Here is a 24,975-nt window from a genome sequence, read left to right on the forward strand (position 1 = left end):
ACATGATGGGAAAGGTCCTACAGAAGGACCTCTTTTGCATATTCTCATGAATGTCTTCTTATCTTGAGCAATGCCTTGTAAAGTAGCTGTGCTGAGCACATGCCCTAGGTACACAGGATACAAAAGTATGTCAGTGCTTCTCCATCTCTTGCCACATGTCTTGTGCCTTGCTTTTCATACAACACAGTATGTCATTCATGAACTAAAAGCACAGGGCAGGGTAATGCAGCAGCACCACCAGGAACTTATTTGTCCTACAGGTTTATTTACCTCATTCTGCCTTCTAAAAATAGTATCAGATGGAAAGTTGTGGGGCTTTTTGTGGGTGGTGTTTTTGTTTCGTTTTGTTTTGTTTTTTAGTATTGCTGAAAAACTTTTCAAGGAAAGCTCTTCCCCAAAGCACTAGTGTTTGAAATGTGCATGAACAGCCACACTCCTTCAAGACTGTAAAATGTTTGGCTTGGAGAAAGACTGTTCTATGTCTGTAATGTCTCCTGCTGCCATTGCTACCGCCCTCATCCTACAGAGGGAGAAATTCTCTTAGTGAGTGACAGAAGGCTGACCACTGAGGGGAAACGCTTCCTCAATCCAGAGTTTCATGACGGGGGAAAGTCCCCTCTTAGTACCATATCCCCCAGCTCCTGTTTTCTGAATACATCAATGTGATGATCATGTGATATCTATACTGGAAATTAGCTGCATTTTGCTCAATTAAGTCAGCTGCTGGTCCCCTGTGAGAAATACACTACTACGCCTGGAGCACTGCTGAGCACAGATGCCTGTTGGCCTAAAACAAACACAGCACTCAGACCACAATCAGCCTCCAGACACCTGGTGGAGGGAATGTTATAAAAACCACTTTTGCTGCTCCTGAAGCAGAACAGCCTCTGGGACTGAAAGCTAAGAGGAAGTGTTTTGGTAGTGTGGTGCTCATTTCCTGGGCCATGAATGCCAATGATTAGGAGGGATCCTGGAAGACATACCCAGGGGCCTTTGGTGTATCTCCTGTGCCTCCAGCCAGGAGCAACTCCTCCTTGATGCCTTTTTGGCTTGTTGTTTTGTGCAAGCCATCCAAGCCGTTTAGATTTAGAGTTTAGTGATACGGTTTGGTGGAGGACTTGTTAGTGTTAGGTCAGAGGTTGGGCTAGGTGATCTTGGAGGTCTCTTCCAACCTAGATGATTCTGTGACTCTGTGAAAAGTGCAGCGACAATGACCATGGAGATCAATAAGAGCCTGATGAGCCCCGTATGCATTTCAAGCCCAAGGCAAAACCACATGTGCCTCAAGCTCCCCACACACTTCTGCTGAAAACTGTGGTGAAAATCTAGTGGGTAGGAGTCTAGATCCATAGCTGGAGTAGAGCAGCATATTTTCAGAGCTGAGCACCCCAGCTGCAAGTGCTCTGATTGCAGTGTCCATCTCTCTTTGGCGTCATGGGGAAAACTCATGTGCATATTTGGAGGGGCCTGGAGCACTGGTCTGAATTTAAGAGCTGCTTCAGCACAGTGCTCTCACTGTCTTCAGGCAGAGAAGCTGCTGGATCACCATTGGGAACGTTGCACCTCTCTGGGAAGGCTGGGGTTAAAGAAGAAAAGCATGCTGTACTTACAGTTCCATCATCTGCCACAGGAGGATCAGTGCTTCCTGGAGACAGCGGTACCAGAAGCACACAAACCTTTCAGTGAGAGGGAGAAGTGCCCCTCTGAATGCTGTGAGTCACTCTTATTTTCATATATATATATATATATATCGGTTTCTCTCTTCCTGTTATTGTATGCTTCCTGCAGATACTTGGCACATCTTTGAGACGATTCAGCAGTGCACACTAAGGAGATGCAGCCACATCTATAGGGTGTGTCCTTCCTGAGAGGAGAAAAACATTTTCCTTCTCTCCCTACATGTTTCAGAGGGTGAAAACCAGAAGATCCTGGATCATGTCTTCCACTCTGTTGTGGTACAGGAGAAGCCAGGCTCCTGGTACCTGCCTGTCAGCCCTTTATTTTCCCAGGCACTCTCGCTCCTCAGAAAAACCTGCACAGGGAGCCTGACTACGTGGTGGTGTTTTCCACTTAGTATGAGACAGGACACCACCCTCCATCAGCAAAGAAGCAGCCAGAGCCAGGTCTTCCCAGGAGAAGGTAGCTCTCTCAGCTCTCACTCTCCTCGGGGTAGGGTCAGGACTGGAAGGAGACCTGGGACAGGAGCAAAGCGTGTCATAGTGATGCACAGGTGCAGGCTGTCGGACTTGTTCTCACAGGGACAACTTCCATGTTTTGTGCGTGCAGAAATTCCAGGCTGTAGGAAGCCAAATTCTCTGCTTGAGTGAATAACTTCATCCATCAGCAGAAAGGAATTTGGTAATTTCTTTCCCTTAAAAGGCAAAAGGAGATAAATGGCAAGACAGCAATCTTAGAATTGCCGGGCAGCTTATGAAATTGCCACCTCAACCTTGGGAGACAGAGGAAGGCCTTTCCACATTATTGTTTGGCTGAGACTTGAAAATGCAATTTGCTGGCTTCTCTGTTGCTTCTTTTTATACATCGTTCTTCATGTTTTATGCAATAATCAAAGGGAAAAAGGTTTTACACAATCAACTTCAAAGAAGTACAGTGTCTGAAGGCTGAGTAATGCTACTAAACTATGCAGTAGTCCTCAAAGAAAAAGAAGGTGTTGCCTACACAGCCATATGACCGGAGTGTTCAGCCTTTAGAAGATAAATTAAGGGCATGTATGTTGGTATAGAGCAGACCAGGGTAGGTCAGGGGACTATCCCTAGAAGGGAGATTTGTCCAGAGGTGGATGTTGGGGCCAGGGGGTGGTTTGCACTTTGCTCTGAAGTGCTAAGTGTGGTCTGAAACCTGCTTCTGGAAGCATGTGGGTGCTTGAGGTGCCTGGGAGAGGCTCCCTATTTCCAGCATGGTGGGTTTGGACCATGCAAAGGTTGTGAGATGAATTCCATGGCTGTGCTGTCGCAGGCCGTGGCCATGCCACGGTGAGCATGCTCAGTGCAGCCAATGCCAAGTTCTGCCTGGACTTTTTCAAAGACCTGATCGAAGTAAAAAGAAATGAGAATATCTTCTTCTCCCCACTGAACATCTCAGCTGCCCTGAGCACAGTCCAGCTGGGTGCTGGAGGCAACACAGCAAAAGAGATGGAGAAGGTAGGTTCCTTGCCCTTCTTTCAGGAGTTGTTAGTGGAGGCTTCCATGCAGAAATGAAAAAGGGGCTGGAGCCTTATTTCTATGGTAGATATCTCTAAACCACATTCTTCACACAGAGTGAAGCAAAAGAGGCAGGTGGCAGCTGTGGGTCTCAAAGCTCTCCTTTCCACACACACTTGTGTGAGCTGCAGCACCCGTGAAGCTCCTGTGCAGCCTTGATGCCTTCTCTGTGTGTTCTTTTATCTGATTACATAGATTTACACTGCATTTACATCGCAGGTGCTTCATCTTCATCAGGTGCTAGGCACAGCCAGTCCAAGAACCAAGAACTACACTGGAAATGTGAGATAATATCTGAAGCATAGACTAGACTAGACTAGAATAGTTCAGTTGGAAGGGACCTTCAAATATCATCAAGTCCACCTGCCTGACCAGGACAGGGTTAACCAAAAGTTAAAAAAGATATTCATGAGGGCATTATCCAAATACCTCTTGAACACTGACAGGCATGGGACATCAACCACTTCTCTAGTGACTTTTTGGTTCCTTCAGGTAAGTGACAACTACTCAGCACAAGTTTTTATGATTGGGAGAAAACTTGTCTTCTCTGGTTTGTAGTAATACCTGGAGTTCACCAGGGCCCTGTACCATGCAGAGCTGGAAGCTGTGGACTTCATTTACGCTGCTGAAGCCTCCAGAGGGAAGATGAACTCTTGGGTGGAAAAGCAAACAAGTGGCAAGGAGCAGGCCCATGCTTGGCTACCTGGGCAGGGTGCATCAGGAGTGAGTGGGAAGTCACTAACTGGTGTCTGATTCTCTCCCTCTTCTGGAGATACCCATTTTGCTTATGTCTCCCTCTTCCTGAATCAAGCAATATTCAGAAATGCTGTGGAGTGATTCATTTTGCTTGTGGCTACCATAAATGCAGCTTGGGGCATAAGAAGGCCCCTAGTTCCTGGGAGATTTGACTCCACAAAAGCTGCAGAACACTTCTTGCAGTGAAGAGACAATTCTTCCAAGGGAGGTGGCAATGGGAGGACTGTGCCATCATCAGTGAATGGTCAGACAAAAAGCCTAATTCACCTTTGTTTGTTATTTTAAAAGGAAAATTTAAGTGCTGTTCCCTCCTGGCTCTAATACAAAGATGCTAGCCCTTGTCAATGATATATACTTCAAGAGGCAATGGGATTCAAAAGTTGAGAAGAAAAACACCAGGAAAATGCCTTTCAGGCTGAACAAGGTACAGCTGGGACAAGAGCTGTGGGAAGCAGGGGAAAGTGGGGGGACTGCTGATGACCTGTCCTCTGCTGACTGCAGGGCAAGTTGTTGTCTGGCACAGGCATAGGGACCCTGTTTATCCAAGCCATGACCCTTTACCCTGTGGACAGAGTGGGCACCTCCCAGGCACCTCCATGACAGAGGTCATGTGAAGGCAAGCTTTGGTACCTCCTTAGAGAGGCCACATTATAGAGAAGATTTTGCTGAGGGCCCACCAGCCTTTGCTGAATCTGGCAATGGAGACAGTCATTATCATTTAGGAAAGAGTAAAAGAAGCAGCAAAAACTAGAGTGCAGAGAACAAGAAGGCCTTAGAGCGTCTGTTATATCTTTCAAGGAGCTTAAACCAATGCCCTGTGCAGAAGTATGCTGTGGTTTGAGGAGCATTCATGGAAAAACAGCAAGACATTTCAAACAGGTTGGTCCCATGGGGTTTACTACCTGCTTTATTTTGCCTTTTTTTTTTCTTTCCCCTCTATCACTTGATTTACTGTATTTTAGAAAAAGCACAGGAATATACTACACTAACCCACTCTCTAAGCTGCATTTTACTTACCTAGAAAAAACGGGAAGTATCAGGAGGCTACAAAAACAGCAAAAAATATTCCTTTCTGGGAACTAATTCCAGTTCATCTCTTTCATTAATTATAATTCAAGTACTGACAGAAAGTGGTCCGCTTAAAATGATCCTTCAATAAATGGAGCAATTCAAACTGTAAAGGAAATAAACTAATGAAAATTGTACGACTGATATGAAACTGCCCTCAGAGCTTCCTAAACAGGGAAGCCTACTATCTGATTGGGTTGATACCTAAGTATATGTTAGTAGTGATAACTAAGCACTTCTTACAAAACACTGTTGTAAGCACCTGTGCTTGCACACACACATGCAAATACTTACCCACCCACACGCCATATCAACATAAATGTGAAGGAAGACATTTTTTTTCAGGAAAATAACGCCAGAAATGTACTACTTCTTATAATTACGTTGCTCTGTCCTTGCTGCCTATGCCTTGCTGAAGCATCATAAGGTAAGGACCAGAATTCCTTAGAGTCACCGATGAAAATGAGGAGCAATGAGAAGTCCTGTGTTAAACTTAGCTGACACATCAATATTTTGTGTGTATTTGTATTTCTGGACAAAACTATTCCAGCTTTTTTGTAAGCACATCTGCAGCATGCAAAGGTTTGAAAGAAGACTGTGTAGACAGAGAGAGCTTTTCTATGCTTTGCCTCTCATGCTGTGAAAGCCTTCCCCATTTACAGCAGAAATATCAGGAATCCCCAGCAGTGGAACAGACCTGGAAAAACTAAGGAAGGGCAGTTGATACATGGGGAGCTCCTGCTGTGGTGTTTCTGCAGGAAGCACAGCATCCCAGGTGTACCTGGGTTAGTCTGCATGTGATATGAACACACACGGTCTGAGCCACATCACTGCAACAACTGCAAAGTGCTCAGCTGCAGCATATGTAATGTGCCCACGTGGCATTGTTGTTCTGTGCACACACCATGCCCGTTCTTCTAGGGTGTCACGCAAATGAAAGCAAACTACTGTTTTCCAACTTGTTAGGCATTCAAAAAACTATGGAACAAATGGCTACATTCCTCTTCTCCATGAAGGACAAAATTTCCGGTTGAAAAAGAGAACAGGTAGGTAAAACTCCCTGGAAGGCATTTTCAAGAAAGGAGTCTTCAGAAGCATGGAACTGCAGCAGCCAAAGGGAATTGCCCTACCTCTCTTCTGGAATCATTGCCTTATGCCACAATTGGCCAAATAGGTACTTCAGTAATTCATATTCTATATTTTTGTTTCCCTTCCTACTGTGCCACCTGCAGGAACTTTAATAATTAATTTTTATTACAAAAACATCTGTATTTAAATTTGGTGGCATAATTTTTAATAGCAACATGCATCAACATCTTTAGAATTTATTTTTACAGGTAAAACATCTGAAAATTCCTTTGTTTCTATTAGTTTTCTTTGAATAAATAGGTATTTTATTTTATTTTTAATTTATGTAACAGTATGCATTTAAAATTGTGACTTCTCTGTGAATTCCTGGAGATAAGAAAAAGTTCAAGATCCCACTAAAGGTCCCCTAATTATCCTAACTGCTTGCAACAGACAGGAATGTGATTCATCATGAATGAAAATTATGCTGCCACTGGGAGTGGCAATGGCTTTATATTCCATTGCTCTAGCAGCCCTGACATCAAGCCTTACAGTCAAATTGACACCATCACTCCTGAGGAGAAGGTAACTATCTCCCTGATCTTTAATTCTAACCTTCACATTACAGATGATATGTTGAGGACGTGTCTAAAGATTAATATATACATTAGCGATGTACACATCTGCCTAGCATAAATATACTGTATGTATCACCTTGAAGAAGTAAGAATATTTTCAAGATGCTATGCAGTGCTTTGGATTGTATTAAAATTTATGAGTTGTGTGATAAAGCTGTGCTTAACTTGTACCAGGTGTGTTTCTAAAGAAGATTAAAACCAAACCACTTCTCACTTTTTCTGCATGACCCAGGTTGGTAATTTATGAAAGTATAATCTTTCTATACCGGGCTGTATTTTGAATATATATACTAATAATTTAATTTTTCCTGTGGAAGAGGGGAAAGGTATCTTCTGCATGGGTGGAGAAAGTTATTCAGACGCAATAACAATCAAAACAAAGGGACCTAGAATAGCTGGAATCTATAAAATGCTGAGTTGAATTTCTCAGTGATCGGATATCTCTATATCACATTACTGTATGAAAACATAGGGAAAAGACTTTCATAAAAATGGGACTTACTCTATGCTGGGTCTAAGAATGTGAAGAGTTTTGCGGAACATTCAAGAGTACCTCCTAGTAATAAGTTTGATCATAACTGAAGTATATATCAAGGAAAAATGTGAAAGCGGCAGATGAAATAAAGTATATGACTGGAATTTTCCAATAATGCACAATGTGCCTTTGTTGAAAATATTGCTAAGTCAGCTTTTCTGTAGTTCAACTTTCTGTAGAATGCTTTTTAAGCCACCATCCTTGGAAAGACACGGTATGTGAGGCACAGTTAATTAATATGCACAGAGTTTTTAGAGAGATACAGAGCATAAGGTGTCATTAAGGAGAGTAATTAGTAAGTACTATGCCTACATGACTTGAGGCAAGTAAGCTCAGGCCATAAAGTGAGCTGGCACTGTGGTTAGGACAAGGTTAGGCCTGATTAACAAAGTTATAACTATTGCCTGGGATAAGAAACAGCTAAACCTAGAATACTGTTTCTATAAATGTGTTTCTTCTGCCATTCAGGTTGCTGATTTTCAGATTAATTGCTTCAAACTCAATTTCACTGTGAAATCCCAGACGTGGCTAGTCAGGAATCTTCTGTGAGCAATTCAGCCAAGCTACTCCAGAAAACCCTTCTATGCTCTACCATAGTATCTAACATTAACAGGCATAAGGACTAGAAAACTAAATCTTTGTTTCCCTTGTTGCAGGTACTGACAACATCACGATGGGCTCACTTTGTGCAGCCAATGCCAAATTCTGTCTTGACTTTTTCAAAGAGCTGAGCAAAATGAAAAAAAATGAAAACATCTTTTTCTCACCACTGAGTCTCTCAGCTGCCTTTGGAATGGTTCTCCTCGGTGCCAGGGGCAACACACTCAAACAGATAGAGAAGGTGGGTTTGCTTTGCTCTCGTGGCACTCTTGGCTGATAGTACAGTCTGATACATTTCCTAAGCTTCCAAAGACACAATATGCAAGCACACGCGGTGCCTTAATATATATATATATATAAATCTTGTGCTATTCCTAATAGTATTTTTATTTTTTCCAACTAAACTCTGTTATAGCAATTGCTCAGTCAATGAATATATTAGTGATAAAACAAAAACAACATAGAATCATAGAACATCTCAAAAGTGTTTTGAATGTATCACTCAGCTGTCCAAGGCTCAGAAGTGGTGGTTCCCTTTGGTATGACCTTCTACCTTCTCTGCCCAAGAAGACCCAAGTTCTTCTTTCTCAAGAAGAAAGATTGTGAAATTTCATGATTTCACCCTCTAAAAATATTATTGTTCATTTGCAAGGATCTCATCATAAGGGATGAACTGGACTTTCCCCACTTAATGTGTCTGGGATAGGTCTGCAACTCTCTCTCAACTTTGAGGTACTGTCCCGCAGTTGCATTCACCCAACATTTACTTCGCAGGTATTTCATTTTGGTGAAGTTTTGACTGATGCAACGCAAAGAACCAGATATCCTTCTGAGAAGGTAAGACAGTGGCAGCTCTGAGATGAAACTACAGGTGCTGGTTTGTCAGCTGTTTTCCATCGAACCCATCTCTTAATCAGAAAGCACAGCAGGGTTGAGCAGCCTCTCTGTCTGGATTTTCAGACTTGCTTATTAATGTTCTTTTATTATTTATATAAGAGGCCTTGTGAAATCACACTTTTCAACAGCTAAGCCTACTCATTACAGGTTTCTAACCAAAACATAAAACATGCTGAGTGCTTAAATTTCCAGCTGCAAAGGTTTGTCTACAGGGCATGCCAGAGGCACATTGGAGCTTGCTCCTCTCAGGCTCTAAGCTAGCAGATTTTTGCTCAGTGTGCACAGAGCGATCACTGTACAATACAGTGTGGTTTGGAAGTGGACTAGCATGGGCCTGAAGAGGAATCGTTTTGTCACTCCGTACATAAGGTACAGGGTTAGAGGTGGTGTCCTGATTCATTTATTCCAATGCCAATATCGGGCTTCTCATACACAGAGAGGCTACAACTCACCTGCAGGTGCAGCTCTGCACTAGAAAGTGCAAACTGACTAAGAAACTTAAGTTTTCCTGTTTGAAGTGTGAAGAAGCTGGAGGAGTCCATTCCCAGTTCCAGGCACTGTTAGCTGCAGTCGGTGAACCCAGCCCAGGCTGCTTTCTCACCACTGCCAACAGGCTCTTTGGAGAAATCACTTACCCGTTCTTCCAGGTGAGTGGCTGTACTGTCCATTTTAGCAGCCCAGAAATTTACTGGGGAACACTGACAGTCCAGGCAGTGCAACTGCATTCAGGTAATTTCCTCAAGAAACCAGAACTAGGGTGTTTTCCAAAACTTTGCTTTCTAGGCACGGGGAGAAATTTCAAAGCCAGAAGAAGGTGCCCAGCAGCCTGGAAAAGTTTTATAATTAATACAAGATATAAGTTTTACCATGTATATACCTATGCAGAGTAAAGCATATCTCATTGTGATGTTATACATCATGGTTAATTTTTCCAAAATGAGACAATTTTTTAATTTGGTAGGTGGGAGAAGACAGGCAACATAACAATGACATATAAGCTTAAGGAAAGGTACCAGGCTTTGGTTTTAGGTATTTTTTAATGTGATGAGACATTTCTGCTGCTCAGTACAGATTGAAAATAAAGAAAAAATACATTTGCAAGCATGGTTTATTATAAATAATGTCTCTCTAAAAACTGTATCTTGAGTTAATTCAAAGAGTTTTTTATATATGTCTTTTTTACTCATTTATTTCTTGTTGATCTACAACACATAATTATCTTGAAGCCATGAAATTATCAATCTTATAAAAATTATCGTGTTGTGATGAAATTCTACTATTTCTGCTTTCCAGCAATACTTGGATTCCACAAAGAAGTTCTATAGAGCAGAATTGGAAGCAGTTGATTTTAAATATACTAAGGAAGAAGCCAGAGAGAAAATCAACTTCTGGGTGGAAAATGAGACAAAAGGTAAAGAATATGTGCAAGTTGTTTGGTTGCACACAAACCATTAGGAATATCGGATCTAAATTTCAGTTTCCCTCTTTTTTCCCCAAGGTAGCCATATTTTTATATATTAAACGCTTACTGCATAATTTATTTATTTGTTTCTTTGCTTAATAGGAAATAAATATAGGAAGAAGCACAAAAATGTCTTGAGTTCCTGGCTTCAGAAGCTCTACATAAACTTTTTGTTATTTATTTGAAGCCACTATACTACTTATCAGTTTTATGGGAGTAATTATTAATAGTTAAATGCAACTGATTGCCTGAAACAAACAAACAAAAAACAAAAGTAAAAATTCTTCCTAATTCATTATTTTTAAAGGTAAAATCAAAGACCTATTTGCTGCTGGGTCTATTGATCCCTCCACTGTACTTGTGCTGGTCAATGCCATATATTTTAAAGGAAAGTGGGCAGTAGAATTTAAGAAAGAAGATACCAAGGAAACATATTTCAGACTGAACAAGGTACAGTATGGGCAGGAAATGAAGCAGCTGGGGGGATGGAAGTCAGACGCCTGTCTTCTATAACAACAGGTGGAAGCTTTCCTCCTCTTTGTTATCTCAAGACAAAACCTTATTCTTCAGCTAAAACACTTAGAGTCCTACACCTTCTCTCCGGTTTGATAATCAAGAATGTCAATTTTTATATCATTTCACATCAGAAGTGGTTCTTGCATAGATGAGATCCCAGCTGTGCCAAAGTCACTGAGTACGTGCTCTGGCTTTGTTGGAGATTTCACAACTAAAAGCTATTTCAAAATAGCTTGCTTTTGGAACTGAATTCGAGGAATCTATTCTTCTTTTACTATTTGCAAACAGAAAAATGTTTGTTTTCAGGAAAAAAGAAGTGTCTAGAGTCAAATTATCTCAGAGTTCATGAAGAATTTCAATTATTCGTGAAGAATTTCAGTTCATGTTTGATACAATTAATTATTTTAATCCAAGGGACATTTTCAATAATGTTCATGGATTTGTTTCTCATTTGACATGCCAGAAAAGAAGAAGAAAGTAAAGAGAGAGTTGTAAGTAAAGTAAACTGTCACAAGTACAAATGGAAAAGTAGTTTTTACACTGTTTAAATTGGATAACTTCTTTGGAGCTACAGTTAAGAGACAGGAACACATCAATTCTACAAGTACACTAAGCTCTGGTCAGAGTAAACAATGTTTTCTGTACTGAACTCTAATTTCAGTACTGAAACCAGTCACAACCAGGGTGAACATTTCTGTATTTTCTGTTTCATCTGTTTCTTGTGTTCCAGAATGAGAGAAAGACAGTGCAGATGATGTTTCGGGAAGGTTATTTTAAGCTGGCCATCATAGAGGAACCAAAAATTAAAGTGATAGAGCTCCCTTACTTTAATAATGAACTGAGCATGCTTATTCTTCTTCCTGAAGTTGTGTATGAAGACTTTACTGGCCTAGAACAGGTAATACTTTCGTTACTTTCTAGTTACATACATAAAGGGATGAATACAGAGCAATACTTTAACATTGCTCCAGTATGGTCAGAAAACCACTGGGGAAAACAGAACCTTTTTATCTTTTCCTTTCATTCATTACAGTGTTATTATTATCAATAACCCCCTACAGCTTGAAAACACCCTCACATATGAAAAAATAGCAGAATGGACCAGCTTGGATAAGATGCAACAGCTGACAGTGAAGGTATACCTGCCCCAGTTCAAGATGGACGAAAGTTATGTTCTCAACAAAACACTCCAGGAGATGGGAGTGATGAACGTTTTTGACTGGGGAAAAGCGGATTTATCAGGAATCTCTAGGAAAGATGGTCTGGTTATGTCCAAGGCCATTCATAAGTCATCTGTGGAAGTGAATGAAGACGGCACTGAAGCGGTTGCTGCCACACAGGTTGTTGCAATGCCTTTGAGTCGCTCAATTTCTTATGAGTTCAAAGCTGACCACCCATTTCTTTTCTTCATCAGACACAACCCAACCAACACCATTCTCTTCTTTGGCAGATATTCCTCCCCTTAAGTGAAAGTTATTTTGGAAATTAGATCTTTCTCCCCACTGACATTCCCATTGGCAATTACAGAGGACAAAAGAGAGCACATTCTCACAGATTTCGTGAGGGAAAAACTGGAGATCAAAACCTAAAAAGTTTTAACTGTTAAATTCTTAGTATCAGCTCCTGGTATGATTTACTTTTAGGAGGGACTTAATAAATCTGAAGGACAAGCTAAAATAGCCTCTACCTTAAAAAGCAATAGACATATCTTTTCTATTGTTGAGCTTTCCCCTTTCCTAATGTAGTACTCCTACAATAAAGCCATGATTTTAGTGCCCTAAAGACAGGTGATAGATTCTCAAGCATGAAGCAGACAAGAGGATAGGGATCTGCATTAGAAGGATATTTGTATGTAATTAGGTACTCAATCTCTTTTGGATTTACCTACATGAGCTTTGCGTAGATCTCCAGAAAAATGCCATTTTGTATGGGAGTAGCGAAGTAGCACAAGTTTCGTGTTCTGTTTTATCCCTCATCAGAATAAAATAAAAATAAAACTTATATGTTGATGGTATTTAGGTGGATAGCCTGTATTTGTTCTATTTTTAATAATAAAACCACTGCAAAGTAATTATGAAATGTAGTAGTCTGCAGAACTAAGTGGACAGCCAAATATTCTGTTAAAGCAAGTAAAAATAATGGCAATAATTTCTAAAGTGTCTAAGTAACACTGTAGTCTACCTCCCATTTTTAAATATTCATTGTTCTGAGTATGGGCACAGGACAACTCGACATTAGGAAAGGTAAAACCTGAGCCTCACCTCCTATTTCTCTCTTGCATTTGATTTTATGAAGGAATTAAGAGTGCAGTTTTAGGACATGGATGAGCCAGTCTAAGGCAGTTAAGGGGATGATGATGCTCCCACTGTCTCCTTTCTTCCATGTGTTTCTGCTCCTTCCCTTATGCTGTCATTATTACTGGGTGATGAGCAATTCACTGGGACCTAAATCAAAGGGAAAATTTTTGCTAAAGTAAGCCTGCTGATGACGTAGTCCCTTAAACCGCCTCTCAGATGTTGTGGTGGTGGGAAGGCATAGCTGAGGGATTGTGGAGAAAAAAGCAGCCCATCCAATTCGGTGTCACATAATATCCAGAATCCACAGACCCATAAAAAATACCTTTTTTTTTTTTTTTTAAGGAAAAATTTTTCAACCCTTTGATGACTCACCCTGCTTTTCCTCTTACTCTTTTTTTGGGAAGAAGGTAACTACTGGGAACATACTAATGTTATTTCAGAACTGCAGATTGAAAAGCTTTCCCAAATGCTGAGATATGCATGAAAAACTGTAAATTACAGAACCATGCATTTAAAAAATTGCTAAATAAATCAGGCTCATGAGGTGTCTTGCAATTTCAATATGAAATACCGTCTGATACAGTAAAGTTACTGGCAGAGGCAGAATTTTCATATTAATTAGCTGGTAAAAGATGAGAATGCCAAATACAAGCTGTGGATTCTTCTGATGAAGAGAGTATGTGAAAAATAGCCATGTGTGTTTTTCAGCAACTACCATAGGTATTTAATATATATCTGGTTTGACTCAAACATGTATTACTTATGCTAAAAAAAAAGAAAGGTGAAAAAGTGCTAGCCTATATATACTAGTTTGTATAACCAGATCTGTTTTATTTCAGATAAAACTTCAAAGAAAACAAAATTTATGGTATATATGATGAGGGCAAGTGCTGTAAAATATTATTTTGAAGAACATGAGTCTCACAACAGGAAAAGGAATTCTGTCCGTGCACAAAAGAGAAGTATGACTGAAACAATGATTGCCACTCACTTTACTACAGCAGAAGTAAACACTTATGATCTTTGAATTTTTTAAACCTGCTCCAGGTATATCTAGATAATCTCAAAACCAGGAACAAAATACAATATAAAGAAAAATTATATCTTCTCTTCACATAGTCTTTTTTTTTCTAGTTGCCTTCTTAATTTAAGAAGAAGAATAACAAGGCATTGAAACAATGTGAAACTGTTTTACTCTTAGCTTTATTACATCAAACTGAGCTGTTTCTAGAGCCAGCCAGCTATGAAGGGGCATAATGGACTGGTAGATGTGCTTGGCCTCCTCTTGCCTCAGGTTGCTGTGCAAACACAATACACATTGACATACCAGCTACTATGAGCTCTGAAGGGCAGCTTACACATTAATTTTACCCCAGGCCAGACACACTGACTGTCTGAGAGGTTTAATACAAGGGGCTGGTTGACTTCAAAGTGCTAGCACCAATACCAGCTGCCTCAGACTGTGTGTGTGCAACAGAGAGCTGATCATCTCCGGCACAACAAATACCATGACAGAGTAAAAAGCATCTGAAATCCTGTAAATGGGGCTGTTCTGGCCACATCTTGGTTCATTAAAGGCCACTGAGAGATGCCAGAATAGCCTCTGCTAAGTGTGACATAGATGACCAAGCTATGGCATGAACAAGTCCAAAGCGTAAGCAAACATTACTCTCAAGCCCATCACAGTATCTGCTGAGCAACCACAGGAAATGAAATGTGAAAATCTGAATGGAGAAATGTTACAAAGAGATGCTTTTTCTACTGCTTAATATCTCCTTGATTAAGCCAACATTGGGAAAGAAAGGCAAACCCCATGAACTGGTTTAGGAGCAGCTCCACGATGGACTGCCTGACAGAGGAAAGGGCATCAGAGTCCTTGCTGACCTCTTTCCTGGGACAAAAACAGATCTGGAACGGAGTTTAACCTGTTTGTCTTGCTTACACTCATAGCTTTTCCATTTCAGGAGGCACCTCTGACTTCCCCTGTAGTTAATAAATAAAGTTAATAAAGTTACAAAAAAGCGCTTGTCCATTGATGACTACACATGGATAGCCCATTCTGATCAAAATTTTTGGCTACTCACAGGCTGCTTCTGCAACCAGTTTTGCACTAACATTCAGTGTAGAAAAAAATGCAAAACAAATCCAAGCCTGCGTAGTGGCAGACTACTCTCTGGAGAAGGTATTCTGTCCCATCTCTGACCACTTGCAAAACGAAACTTCATCTCATCCAACTGCTCATTTACTTTGGGTGTTTTAAGCTACCTTGCCTGCCTTGATGAAATAGTTTTTCACATCAAGAAACCTAGTGTCATTCACAAACTGAGCAGGGAAATGGTACGTTATCAGATGTTCAGCCTACCTGTGTGCAAAACTGTTGTAGTGGTTGTTCTGTTGCAGAGGTAGAGTTTGCAAAGAAGGCAAATATACTGGCTGGGAGAACACGTCAAAAACACCTTCATGCTCTGTGCTAGAGGAGACGGTGCAAAAAAGTGTTTGTGGAGAAAATCTTGGACATCAGTCAGAGGTGAGAACACTGGTCATCTGTGCAGGGCTGGTTGTGTCCCTCAGGTGCATGCTCCACAGATGTCCACAGAGGGGACACGCACACTGAAACCAAGCATACAAAGGAGCGTGGGTACCCAGAAAAGCTCTTCAAGGAAGCCTTGAAGGCGTGTTTGAATAACTGCCTGACCTGTGGCTGGAACTCTAATGTGAATATGGGAGCATAAGAAAAGACACACTACACACTACAGCTCTTTCCACACAAAACCTGAGTCCTCAGGCAGGAAAAGTTTGACAGGATAAAGTTAAATCCATACAATACAGACCATTGAACAAGATGGGAGGAAAGCTGCTTACTGTCTGTAGATTTTCCCATCCCATGATTGCTATAACATCCTCAGATGAAAAGCTCATTCTGAGCTCAGAAACTGAAAGCTACCCCAGTTATCAGGGTCTGCACAAACATGCCTGAACTCCAGCAAAACAAAACACACCACAAAGGGTAAAGTAACTTGTTTTCCCCTTCACCAGTGGGTGCAACTACCACTGTGTGTTCTCTGCCTTAATATGTAAAAATTAGGGTTTTCTATTATTCCCTCCCATGGCTTTTACAGAGGCTGGATTCATTTCTTTAGTGCTCATCAAGTCTATTTTTCAATAAAGAGCAACAACCTTTTACAATTGAGTTATATTTGATATTGTGCATTATGATTGTCTAACAGACCATGAATGTTCCTTCAGATAGATTCAGTAGTTTATTTACCTGTCGTAGTTAAAAGGTAGGTATAGAAGATCTATGAGAATGGCCCGTGCATGTACAACGGGCCTTGTTTCTGTGACCGGTGGAGAATGAAAATTAAAAGCACCTCCAATCATCCTTTAAATTCTAATGGCTGGTTAACATCCATTTCTGAATATCTGAATACTCTGGGATCTGACTTCATAAAGCAGCAAACACTTTTTGACTGTTCCTCAAATCTCTTCCTCTGCCATGCCCACACGCTAATTCATCTCAACACTGCTGCTCTGATTTTTTTCATCAGAATGAATTTTCAGCAAAATGTGCTTTCTCCTTACACATGTATGCTGTATAGCCTTGGGCTTATATCTGATACAGTTTTACTTCAAGTGAAAAACTGAGTGAAGAACAGTCTATTCTCAGCTATAGCTGCGGGTGTTCATTAATGATGAACTGTGGTGTCCCTGCCCCCATGGCAGAGAGTTGGAACTGATCCTTAGGGGTCCCTTCCAACCCAAGCCATTCTATGATTCTATGATAACTACATCTTATTTTCCCATAATATTTTAGGATCCTTAGATTCACCTGACTGTGAGAATCACTCACTCTGATGTTATAGCTAGGTTTATTAAAAATGTATTATGGTTTGCTAAACAACTTTGCAACGCTGTTTTTCCTCTTCTTTCCTTTCCTTTCCTTTCCTTTCCTTTCCTTTCCTTTCCTTTCCTTTCCTTTCCTTTCCTTTCCTTTCCTTTCCTTTCCTTTCCTTTCCTTTCCTTTCCTTTCCTTTCCTTTCCTTTCCTTTCCTTTCTTTTCTTTTCTTTTCTTCTCATTCATTATTCATTTGGCTCTACTTACCTCTGTGTATCAATCAAATTAATGTTTAACTTCAAAGGAATAACACAAAACATGCTTGTAGACTTGAACTCCACTTGCCTTGATACAGCCTTGTAAGACACAGAAAAAGCTTGAATCATTCCTTTATTTTATCAGGTTTTACTCCACTAATATACTTCACCAAAGTTTGGCTTGCTGCAAATATAGCACCAGTCTAATGTTGGTCTACTCAATAGTTTGAAGGGCAATGAATCAAAAAGCAATGACGAAGGGTAGTAACTCAAAGGATGACTCTTTGAAGGCTAACAGGGGGAGTGTCCCAAATGGTACTGTATATATCACCAAGAGCTCAGAGAATCTGTGTAGATTCAGCTGGCAAGCTGGATTATTACGTGCCTCTTTGAAGATTGTGGGGTAAGTATTTCTCCAAGTAAAACTTAACTTCTAATTTGTATTCTTTTATATGGAAAAAAAAAGAGGAATATTATGTTTAAGAACTTTAAGGTAAGTATAAGACAGATATGGAAAAAAAACCCACTAAAGTCTATATAGTAATTTTACATTGTCTTATCAATATGTCTTATATTGTCTGACTGTCAAATAGTTTTAGGTGTGCAAAATCAGTGTTTGTACACCATAGTTTAAGTAGGGATACCTCTATTTTTTGTTCAAAAATCTGGTGTCACATTAAAACTGTTCTTCTTTTATCTTTTTAAGAATTGTGGTTTTTTTTGGAATTAAAGCATTTGTTTTCTCAGTCTCACTCTCTGGAGAACTCAGGTGAGGTAGAGTAAGATGATTCACACAACCTGTGGTTCCACAGTCATTAGCACAAGACACCTCTCAGGTCACATAGTGGAACACGTGCCCTAAACCATGGATATGCTATTCCTCCAACTTTAACTATTTTAGAGAAGAACAGTATACAGCTTTCTTGGTCTCAGACTCAAGAAAGATAATGACTGTAGATTTCAATAAATACTCGTAAGGCATGACCTTAACTTGCACGTGCAGGACATTCACCTGATTGAACTAATGCAGCTGTATAGTCCATCAAGCATTACTGCCAAACCCTGTATTTATGCCATACATACATGTGCTTTTTCTCTCTCTCAAAAACAAACAAACAAACAAAAAAAAACAACCAACCAAAAAACCAGCAGAGATTAAATGAGCAAGATGGGCAAGAACAAGATACTATTTGAATGATGAGCCAGTCTCTTTCTGAAGCCACCTGTCAGCAGCACACAGTCATATTTCTGTTTGTTTCAGATAACACCGATTTCACAATGGGGTCCATCAGTGCAGCAAATGCAGAATTTTGCTTTGATGTATTCAATGAGCTGAAAGTTCACCATGTCAATGAGAACATCTTGTACTCCCCCCTGAGCATCATTGCAGCCTTGGCCATGGTCTATCTGGGAGCCAGAGGCAACACTGAGTACCAGATGGAAAAGGTAAGTTACATAAAACAGATACAAGTTCCTTTTGATACTGTTCAACACAGCAACAGATTACCCATCAATGTCTTTGAGACTTCTCCAGTTGAGGGGCCAGCCTCAGTTACATTTACCACTGGATTCAAACTTGGATAGAAGAATGACATTCAACCATTCAGCCAAACCATGTTTGGATCAGGAACTAACTTCACTTACCATTGGTTTTCACCGTGAAGGGCAAGAATGGCTTCCATTAAGGAGAAGTCTTGAAGAATGGTTAAGACAGATCTCTTCAGTTTATATTACCTCACAAACTAACCCCCTTCCAGATAGAATGAACAATTTGTAATATATAAGATGAAAGCAAGAGTCACAGTTATAGAGTACAGTATGTTTGTAGCTGGTTTCTAGACTGGAAAATAAGTGATCCCAGCTGAAGATCATACTCACAAATTTTCGTAGTAGCACATCCAGTAAAAAATAATTATTTCAAGCTCACATGAGACTCAGTCAGACCCACCTATTCCAAGCCCATAGCATAAACACAAATATCAGTAACTCTCAGTGGACTTCACATACTTCATTTCTTCTACTGTTACTTCCCATTGCAGGTTCTTCACTTTGACAGCATTGCAGGACTTGGAGGAAATGTTCAGACCAAGGTACAGAAATCTAAGGTACATTTATTTCTCTCTCACATTTTTTCTCCTGAGAATAGAAAATAAAACTGTTCTGGCTGTGCTTCAAATAGGTCAATCCCCTTCCCAAACTTTAGCTAGTTCTCTCAGTTCAAGACATGCAAGTGGAAAACTCAAATTTGCTCAAAAAATCCCCCCCTCCCAAAACAACAACAACAACAACAAAAACAGCAAGCAAGCAAAACCAAAAACTAAACAAACAAAAAGAAAGAAAAAAAATCATAAAAAGAAGGCAGGTTGCACATGTTGCACCAGAAAAAGCGATGGAACAGGGAAGAATGCATTGGGCACCAGGATACCTTCCTGGATTAATAAGAGCTTGCACACCTTCAGGTGCTGCTGGGGGACAGCACATGAAACACCTGTGTGCTTTTCTCCATGTTCATTTGGTGCAGCTGCAAAGATAACACAAGACATTCTCCTAGGCCTGTCCCCATCCACTTTGGATCTCCAAGAACAAGGTCGGACTTGGAAAGGACTAGAAGACTATATGACTATACTACAAGACTATACTATAAGATACTTCCTGATTCCCTTGTCACCTATCACTCTTCTCCTAGCTGCAGCTTCAGCACAAAGCTGCCATGAAAATGCAAGCAGAAGCAGGGAACTAGACACTGTATGCAGGACAACTCACCAAATGTAATCAGACACCTGAATTTTTCTTCAATTATCATTTTGATCCTCAGGCATGTGGTTTCAGATTAATCACTGAGGTTTTCTGCTTGCTATAAACTACACTGAGTATCACTAGATGCTATGAATTATACATCATTAATTGCTTAAAAGAACATCCCTCCCATGGAGCTTTTAAACTCTAATACATTTGTCTGCAAATGTCCTAATACTGTGTGTTTTCATGTGTGATTATAAGTAGCTGTCTGCCTAGTGAAGTAAGCTAACAACTATACTTTCTTTTTTTTTCCCTTCTCATCAACAACTCAGTGTGGCAAGTCTATGAACATCCACATACTATTCAAAGAACTCCTCTCTGATATCACTGCATCAAAAGCCAATTATTCGGTCTACCTTGCCAACAGACTCTATGCCGAAAAGTCATGTCCAATCCTACCGGTAAGTTGTACTTCAGAGTGATTTCTTTCTAAGCCTTGCATAAACCTGTAATCCAGGAGTACTGCCTGGAATAGGGGATGTGTTAATCCAGCACTCCTCACTGGACTTCCCCAGCTTTTCCCTTTGCCCCTGAAAATAGCCTGCATGGAAAGCAATTCCAGGGAAAAAGATGACCCTTTTCAAAAATGAATGGAGTTAATAAAGAAAAGTATTTGGGAATGGAATATTTCCCTCTCCCTGCCCCACAAATTCCTTTCATTGTAACAGCTTTCTCTCCTTCCTTCCTTCCTTCCTTCCTTCCTTCCTTCCTTCCTTCCTTCCTTCCTTCCTCCCTCCCTCCCTCCCTCCCTCCCTCCCCCCCTCCCTCCCTTCCTTCCTTCCTCTTCCTTCCGCTCATTTTTTTCCCTGCAAGAAATAATTTGATTTCAGCATGTTTCTTCATTTGAAAACCCCACCTCAAAAACAACTTTTTGAAGTGTCTAAATCATTCATTTGACATTTTCAAAATAAAGCATACAAATATTCTAAATCAAATAAATTTATTATCCTTAAAAATAAGGAAAAATACTTCAAAAGGAAGAGTGGACATAATGATAACAAAGCACTCTCCAATGGACCTGAAGCTGATTTTGGATCAGGCTTTCTTCAAGAAAATATTTCTGCATTTCTAGTACATACTCTTAACTGGTCAAGTAATAAAAATGTCAGACCTGAAAATATCATGCATCAGAATATTTTTTTCTGGCCCAGTTTTAACTATTTTGTCCAGAAAACAAGCAATGCCATGGCATCACTATAAAAACTGAGTCTTTTTATCTGTGTTTTATTTCACCATCGTAGTCTTTTTACAAACTGACTGGTTTGGTGGCTACAACTGCTGTCTTTACAGATATACTTAAAATGTGTGAAGAAACTGTACAGAGTAGGTCTGGAAACAGTGAACTTCAAAAAAGCATCAGATCAAGCCAGACAGCTCATTAATTCCTGGGTGGAAAAACAGACAGAGGGTAAGGTCAGAGAAGAGTTTGAAATATAATTTCTCATTACAACTGTACTTGAACAACTTCTGGAAAGACTAAACAGTAGAGGAGAAATTTCTTCTTTCCATCCCCATTAATGGATATTTCCTGTGAAAATATCCATTACTACGGATTAATATGGAAAATTAATATTTCTATTAATATGGAAAAATATATGACTATATTGCACCTGTGTGGCAGTGCATTTTAAATATATCTGGCAAAAGCAGAGGTGCCTCGGCTTCCACAATTTCTGTGTCTGCAGAGTGTAACTCTTGCAAGATTAGCCCCAGCTTCCCCAACCTATTGACATCATTTTACAAGTACGTGCTGGTTGGGTAAAAAATGGGCTTCCATGAAGAAAAGTAATGGAGCCATTAGGGTGGTGGCAGGAGAAGAATGATTAAGGCACGTGCATATATTTATCAGGGCTCAGATGAGAGGAAAAACAAGAATGACACATGAGAAGGAAGTACAGTGGGATAAGATTTTCTGTCTCCCTACTTCCCTCTCCTGTTCCTTCTTATCTGTGCAAATCTTTTTCCAAGCACTTATTTGAGATATTCCTGGGATGCGTATGAATCCTCAAACCTTCCTGTCTTCTTGCAGAAATGTCTGACCAAGTGTTAGTTGTTCTGTATTAAATCATCCTCATGAATCTGAATTCCACACACTGTCATTTGAAGAGGAGAAAGTCAAATCAAGTAACAGCATGTTGGTTGACCTCTAAAATGCAAGACTACAGCTACAAAAACAAAACCCTTCAAAGAAGCACCCTCCAACCCCATACAGGCACCCATGAAAACCAGAGGAGGTGTGTCTCAGCACTCTCTGCCTTGCTTCCTTCTTACAGGACGCATCCAAGACTTCCTGGTATCAAGCTCCGTTGATCTCAATACTGCCCTGGTCCTCGTTAATGCCATTTACTTCAAAGGCACGTGGAAGAGAGCCTTTAAGGAAGAAGACACTCAGGAAATGCCCTTCAGCATGACAAAGGTAGGGGCGCAGGCACAGCTTGTGGCCAGGCCAGCTGTCCGCTCGCATGGCCAGCAGGCTGGGTGCCACAGGCCCCACGTGCTGCGGCCATTGGCTGGCTGATTTAGCTGGGGCCCTCGCTGGCAGCGCGTGGGGCAAGGCCACGGAGCGTGGGCAAGAGCTGCAGCTGACCAGAGCACAGCAGCAGGCAAGAGAGGAAATGGAGACACGGCCTGAGGATCGAGCCCACTTCCTTTGAAGGCTTGCACATATACTCAATTAAAGCAAAAATTGCTCCCTGCTCACATCATCTCATGCTTCTGTTTTGCAGCAAGACAGCAAGCCTGTGCAAATGATGATTCAGAACAGCACGTTTAAGGTGGCCACGGTGCCTGCGGAGAAAATGAAGATCCTGGAGCTTCCGTACGCCAGCGGAGAGCTGAGCATGTTGGTGCTGTTGCCTGATGAGGTTTCTGGCCTGGAGCAGGTACGGCCCTGGCAGGGGAAGCACAGGAGTTATCAGTGCAGCGGCACCTGGCTTCCATCAGAGCTTGTGCAGTCCTCTTACACCATAAGGGGAGCACACCAGCTGCCCAGGTGCTAGCAGGTGCTCTGGTAGAGACTGGCCTCTTAGGAGGGCCTGACACTCAGTCTGAGAGAACAAAGAGCGTAGTTAACAAAACAAAGGTAAAGGAGAGTAGTTCATTTGTAACCTTGCAGGAGGTGATGTATGTATGGGGAGAATTTTTTTATTGAGAGGTAATTTCACCCATCCCCCTGTATAAACTGTTGAGTATATGTTGTTAGAACTGGTGAGGTTCGGGAATCCCTTATGATTTATTTGAAAAATCCTCATCAAACATTATAAATAAGATGCTCTCAGAACACTGTAGAATAAGTGTTCTTTTTTGTTTGGTACTATCGACTGTGTATAAATTTTCATGGCATTTTTTGCAATTGTTTTCACAAGCTGACTGCTATGTTGTGCCACCTCAGACGCAAGTCTAGTTGTACAGAAGGGGATGTGTCAGATGGGTAAGGAACTGAAAAAGGGAAGGTGACACAGGTAGTATTAGAGAAGCAAGTGATAAACCAGAAGGGTGTTGATACACTAGATTAAAATGAATGTTGGGAATAAATTGCATTGTCATCCCAGGTATTTCATGCGCTACCTCTCTTTACAGATTGAGAACAAAATCAGCTTCGAAAAACTGACACAGTGGACCAGTCCCAGTGTGATGGAAAGGAGGGTAGTGAAAGTGTACCTCCCTCGCATGAAGATGGAAGAAAAATATAACCTCACATCTGTCTTAGTGGCCTTGGGAATGACCGACCTGTTCAGCCCTTCAGCCAATCTGTCTGGTATCTCTTCCGCAGAGAACCTGAAGATGTCTCAGGCTGTGCATGGGGCGTACATGGTAGTCAATGAAGAGGGCACAGAGGTGGCAGGCTCAATGGGGGTGATGGGAGACATCAAGGATTCCTCTGAGTTCGAAGAGTTTAGGGCTGACCACCCATTCCTCTTCTTGATCAAACACAACCCAACCAACAGCATTGTCTACTTTGGTAGATATTGTTCCCCCTAACAAGATAAAGAGCCAGAAATAACACATGCCTTCCCCTCAGAAAGAAAATCCCTTTACTGTAGTATTGTAGTATAATCTTATCTCTTCAGTATTTTCTCCAGCTGGAAAGCCTGATCTAAGAAATGCCTATTTTGGAAGCTTCTGTAGCAAAGACATTCCCTCAGGTGAGGACACAGCACCAAGCATGGTTACTACTTCTTTTCTCATACTGGTTATAGAATGGCTTGAGCTGAGCAAAGACTGAGCCAAAAAGAAGGTGAGAATGAAAACACTCATCAGCCAGGAAAGGGCCAAGTGATTTTTCACTCAAGGAACAAATTGGAGGCATGACCCTGAGTCACTGGGAACCTATCACATAGAAAGCCATGGGCTGTGGTCATCCCAATCCCCAGCAGGATCCGGCTGACAAACCCATGTTGCCACTCCTGAAATGTGGGCTTTGAGATCTCCAGTCTGGAGGAGATGTTTGTGGAAAAGTTTCTAGGGTGCAGGTTGTTGACTGGTGGCTATGTAAATTTTAAGTTTTTTACTTAGCTATTGGGAAATGTTGTACACGTTCACTGTTACCAGAGTTGCCCTCTCACCATGAGTTCCTCATGTAATTTTGAATTTCTTGCAGAGGTTATCCAGTGTCATGAAGAGGCTCCCTTCTGCTCCAGAGAAGGGAACCAGATATAATTTTGTGTAGGTACAGTTATGCCTTTTCACAGAGTATAGATTCAAAGCCTGAACCATGGAGATCCAAGTGATCCTCATAATCCAGAATTTAGTGAGAACCACTAGGCAAAAGAACTGTCTGAATTTTTGTTCAAAACTTTGGAAGACACTTCAAATTTGAGAAAATTGTGGTTTGTCTGTTTGTGTATGTGTCTGTAAAATCCTGCAGATGTTGTAAAAGAATCTGATTTCTCCATGGGAGTCATGTGAAAAAGAAAAAAAAAAAGTTTCAAAATTGTCCCTGTCTCTGTTGAGTTTTCTTAGCTAGTAATCTTCACTTACTCCCTGGAAAGCCCTCAGGTGGAGTTCAAAACTGGAGCACAAAATT

The 24,975-nt window shown here is 40.8% G+C and overlaps 2 protein-coding genes across 14 annotated transcripts; both read left to right on the forward strand.

The window, feature by feature from the left end:
- Positions 1–474: 474 nt before the first annotated feature.
- Positions 475–15,147, forward strand: LOC118250960 (serpin B4-like). Of its 13 annotated transcripts, none has more exons than XM_035552637.2 (13): positions 1,745–3,161; positions 4,266–4,401; positions 4,776–4,856; positions 5,391–5,472; positions 6,012–6,698; positions 6,926–6,983; positions 7,943–8,127; positions 8,661–8,723; positions 9,302–9,430; positions 10,077–10,194; positions 10,553–10,695; positions 11,492–11,659; positions 11,823–13,887. In XM_035552637.2, exons 7-13 carry the CDS (start codon positions 7,960–7,962, stop codon positions 12,225–12,227), a joined length of 1,194 nt encoding a protein of 397 aa, XP_035408530.1. In that variant the 5' UTR covers positions 1,745–3,161; positions 4,266–4,401; positions 4,776–4,856; positions 5,391–5,472; positions 6,012–6,698; positions 6,926–6,983; positions 7,943–7,959; the 3' UTR covers positions 12,228–13,887. The 13 variants fall into 13 exon arrangements, with proteins under 13 accessions (XP_035408527.1, XP_035408529.1, XP_035408526.1 ...); XM_035552640.2 differs by having other exon boundaries at positions 6,012–6,219; positions 6,567–6,983; XM_035552636.2 differs by lacking the exon at positions 1,745–3,161 and adding an exon at positions 477–1,712 and having other exon boundaries at positions 6,012–6,983.
- A 373-nt stretch (positions 15,148–15,520) lies between these two features.
- Positions 15,521–23,930, forward strand: LOC118251032 (ovalbumin-related protein X-like). The gene is made up of 9 exons (XM_035552752.1): positions 15,521–15,585; positions 17,296–17,553; positions 18,412–18,596; positions 19,190–19,240; positions 20,222–20,350; positions 21,240–21,357; positions 22,223–22,365; positions 22,676–22,831; positions 23,529–23,930. Exons 3-9 carry the CDS (start codon positions 18,429–18,431, stop codon positions 23,928–23,930), a joined length of 1,167 nt encoding a protein of 388 aa, XP_035408645.1. The 5' UTR covers positions 15,521–15,585; positions 17,296–17,553; positions 18,412–18,428.
- The last annotated feature ends 1,045 nt before the right edge of the window (positions 23,931–24,975 follow it).

The sequence above is a fragment of the Cygnus atratus genome, chromosome 2 (genome assembly GCF_013377495.2).
Source record: "Cygnus atratus isolate AKBS03 ecotype Queensland, Australia chromosome 2, CAtr_DNAZoo_HiC_assembly, whole genome shotgun sequence".
Classification (NCBI taxonomy): Eukaryota; Metazoa; Chordata; class Aves; order Anseriformes; family Anatidae; genus Cygnus; species Cygnus atratus.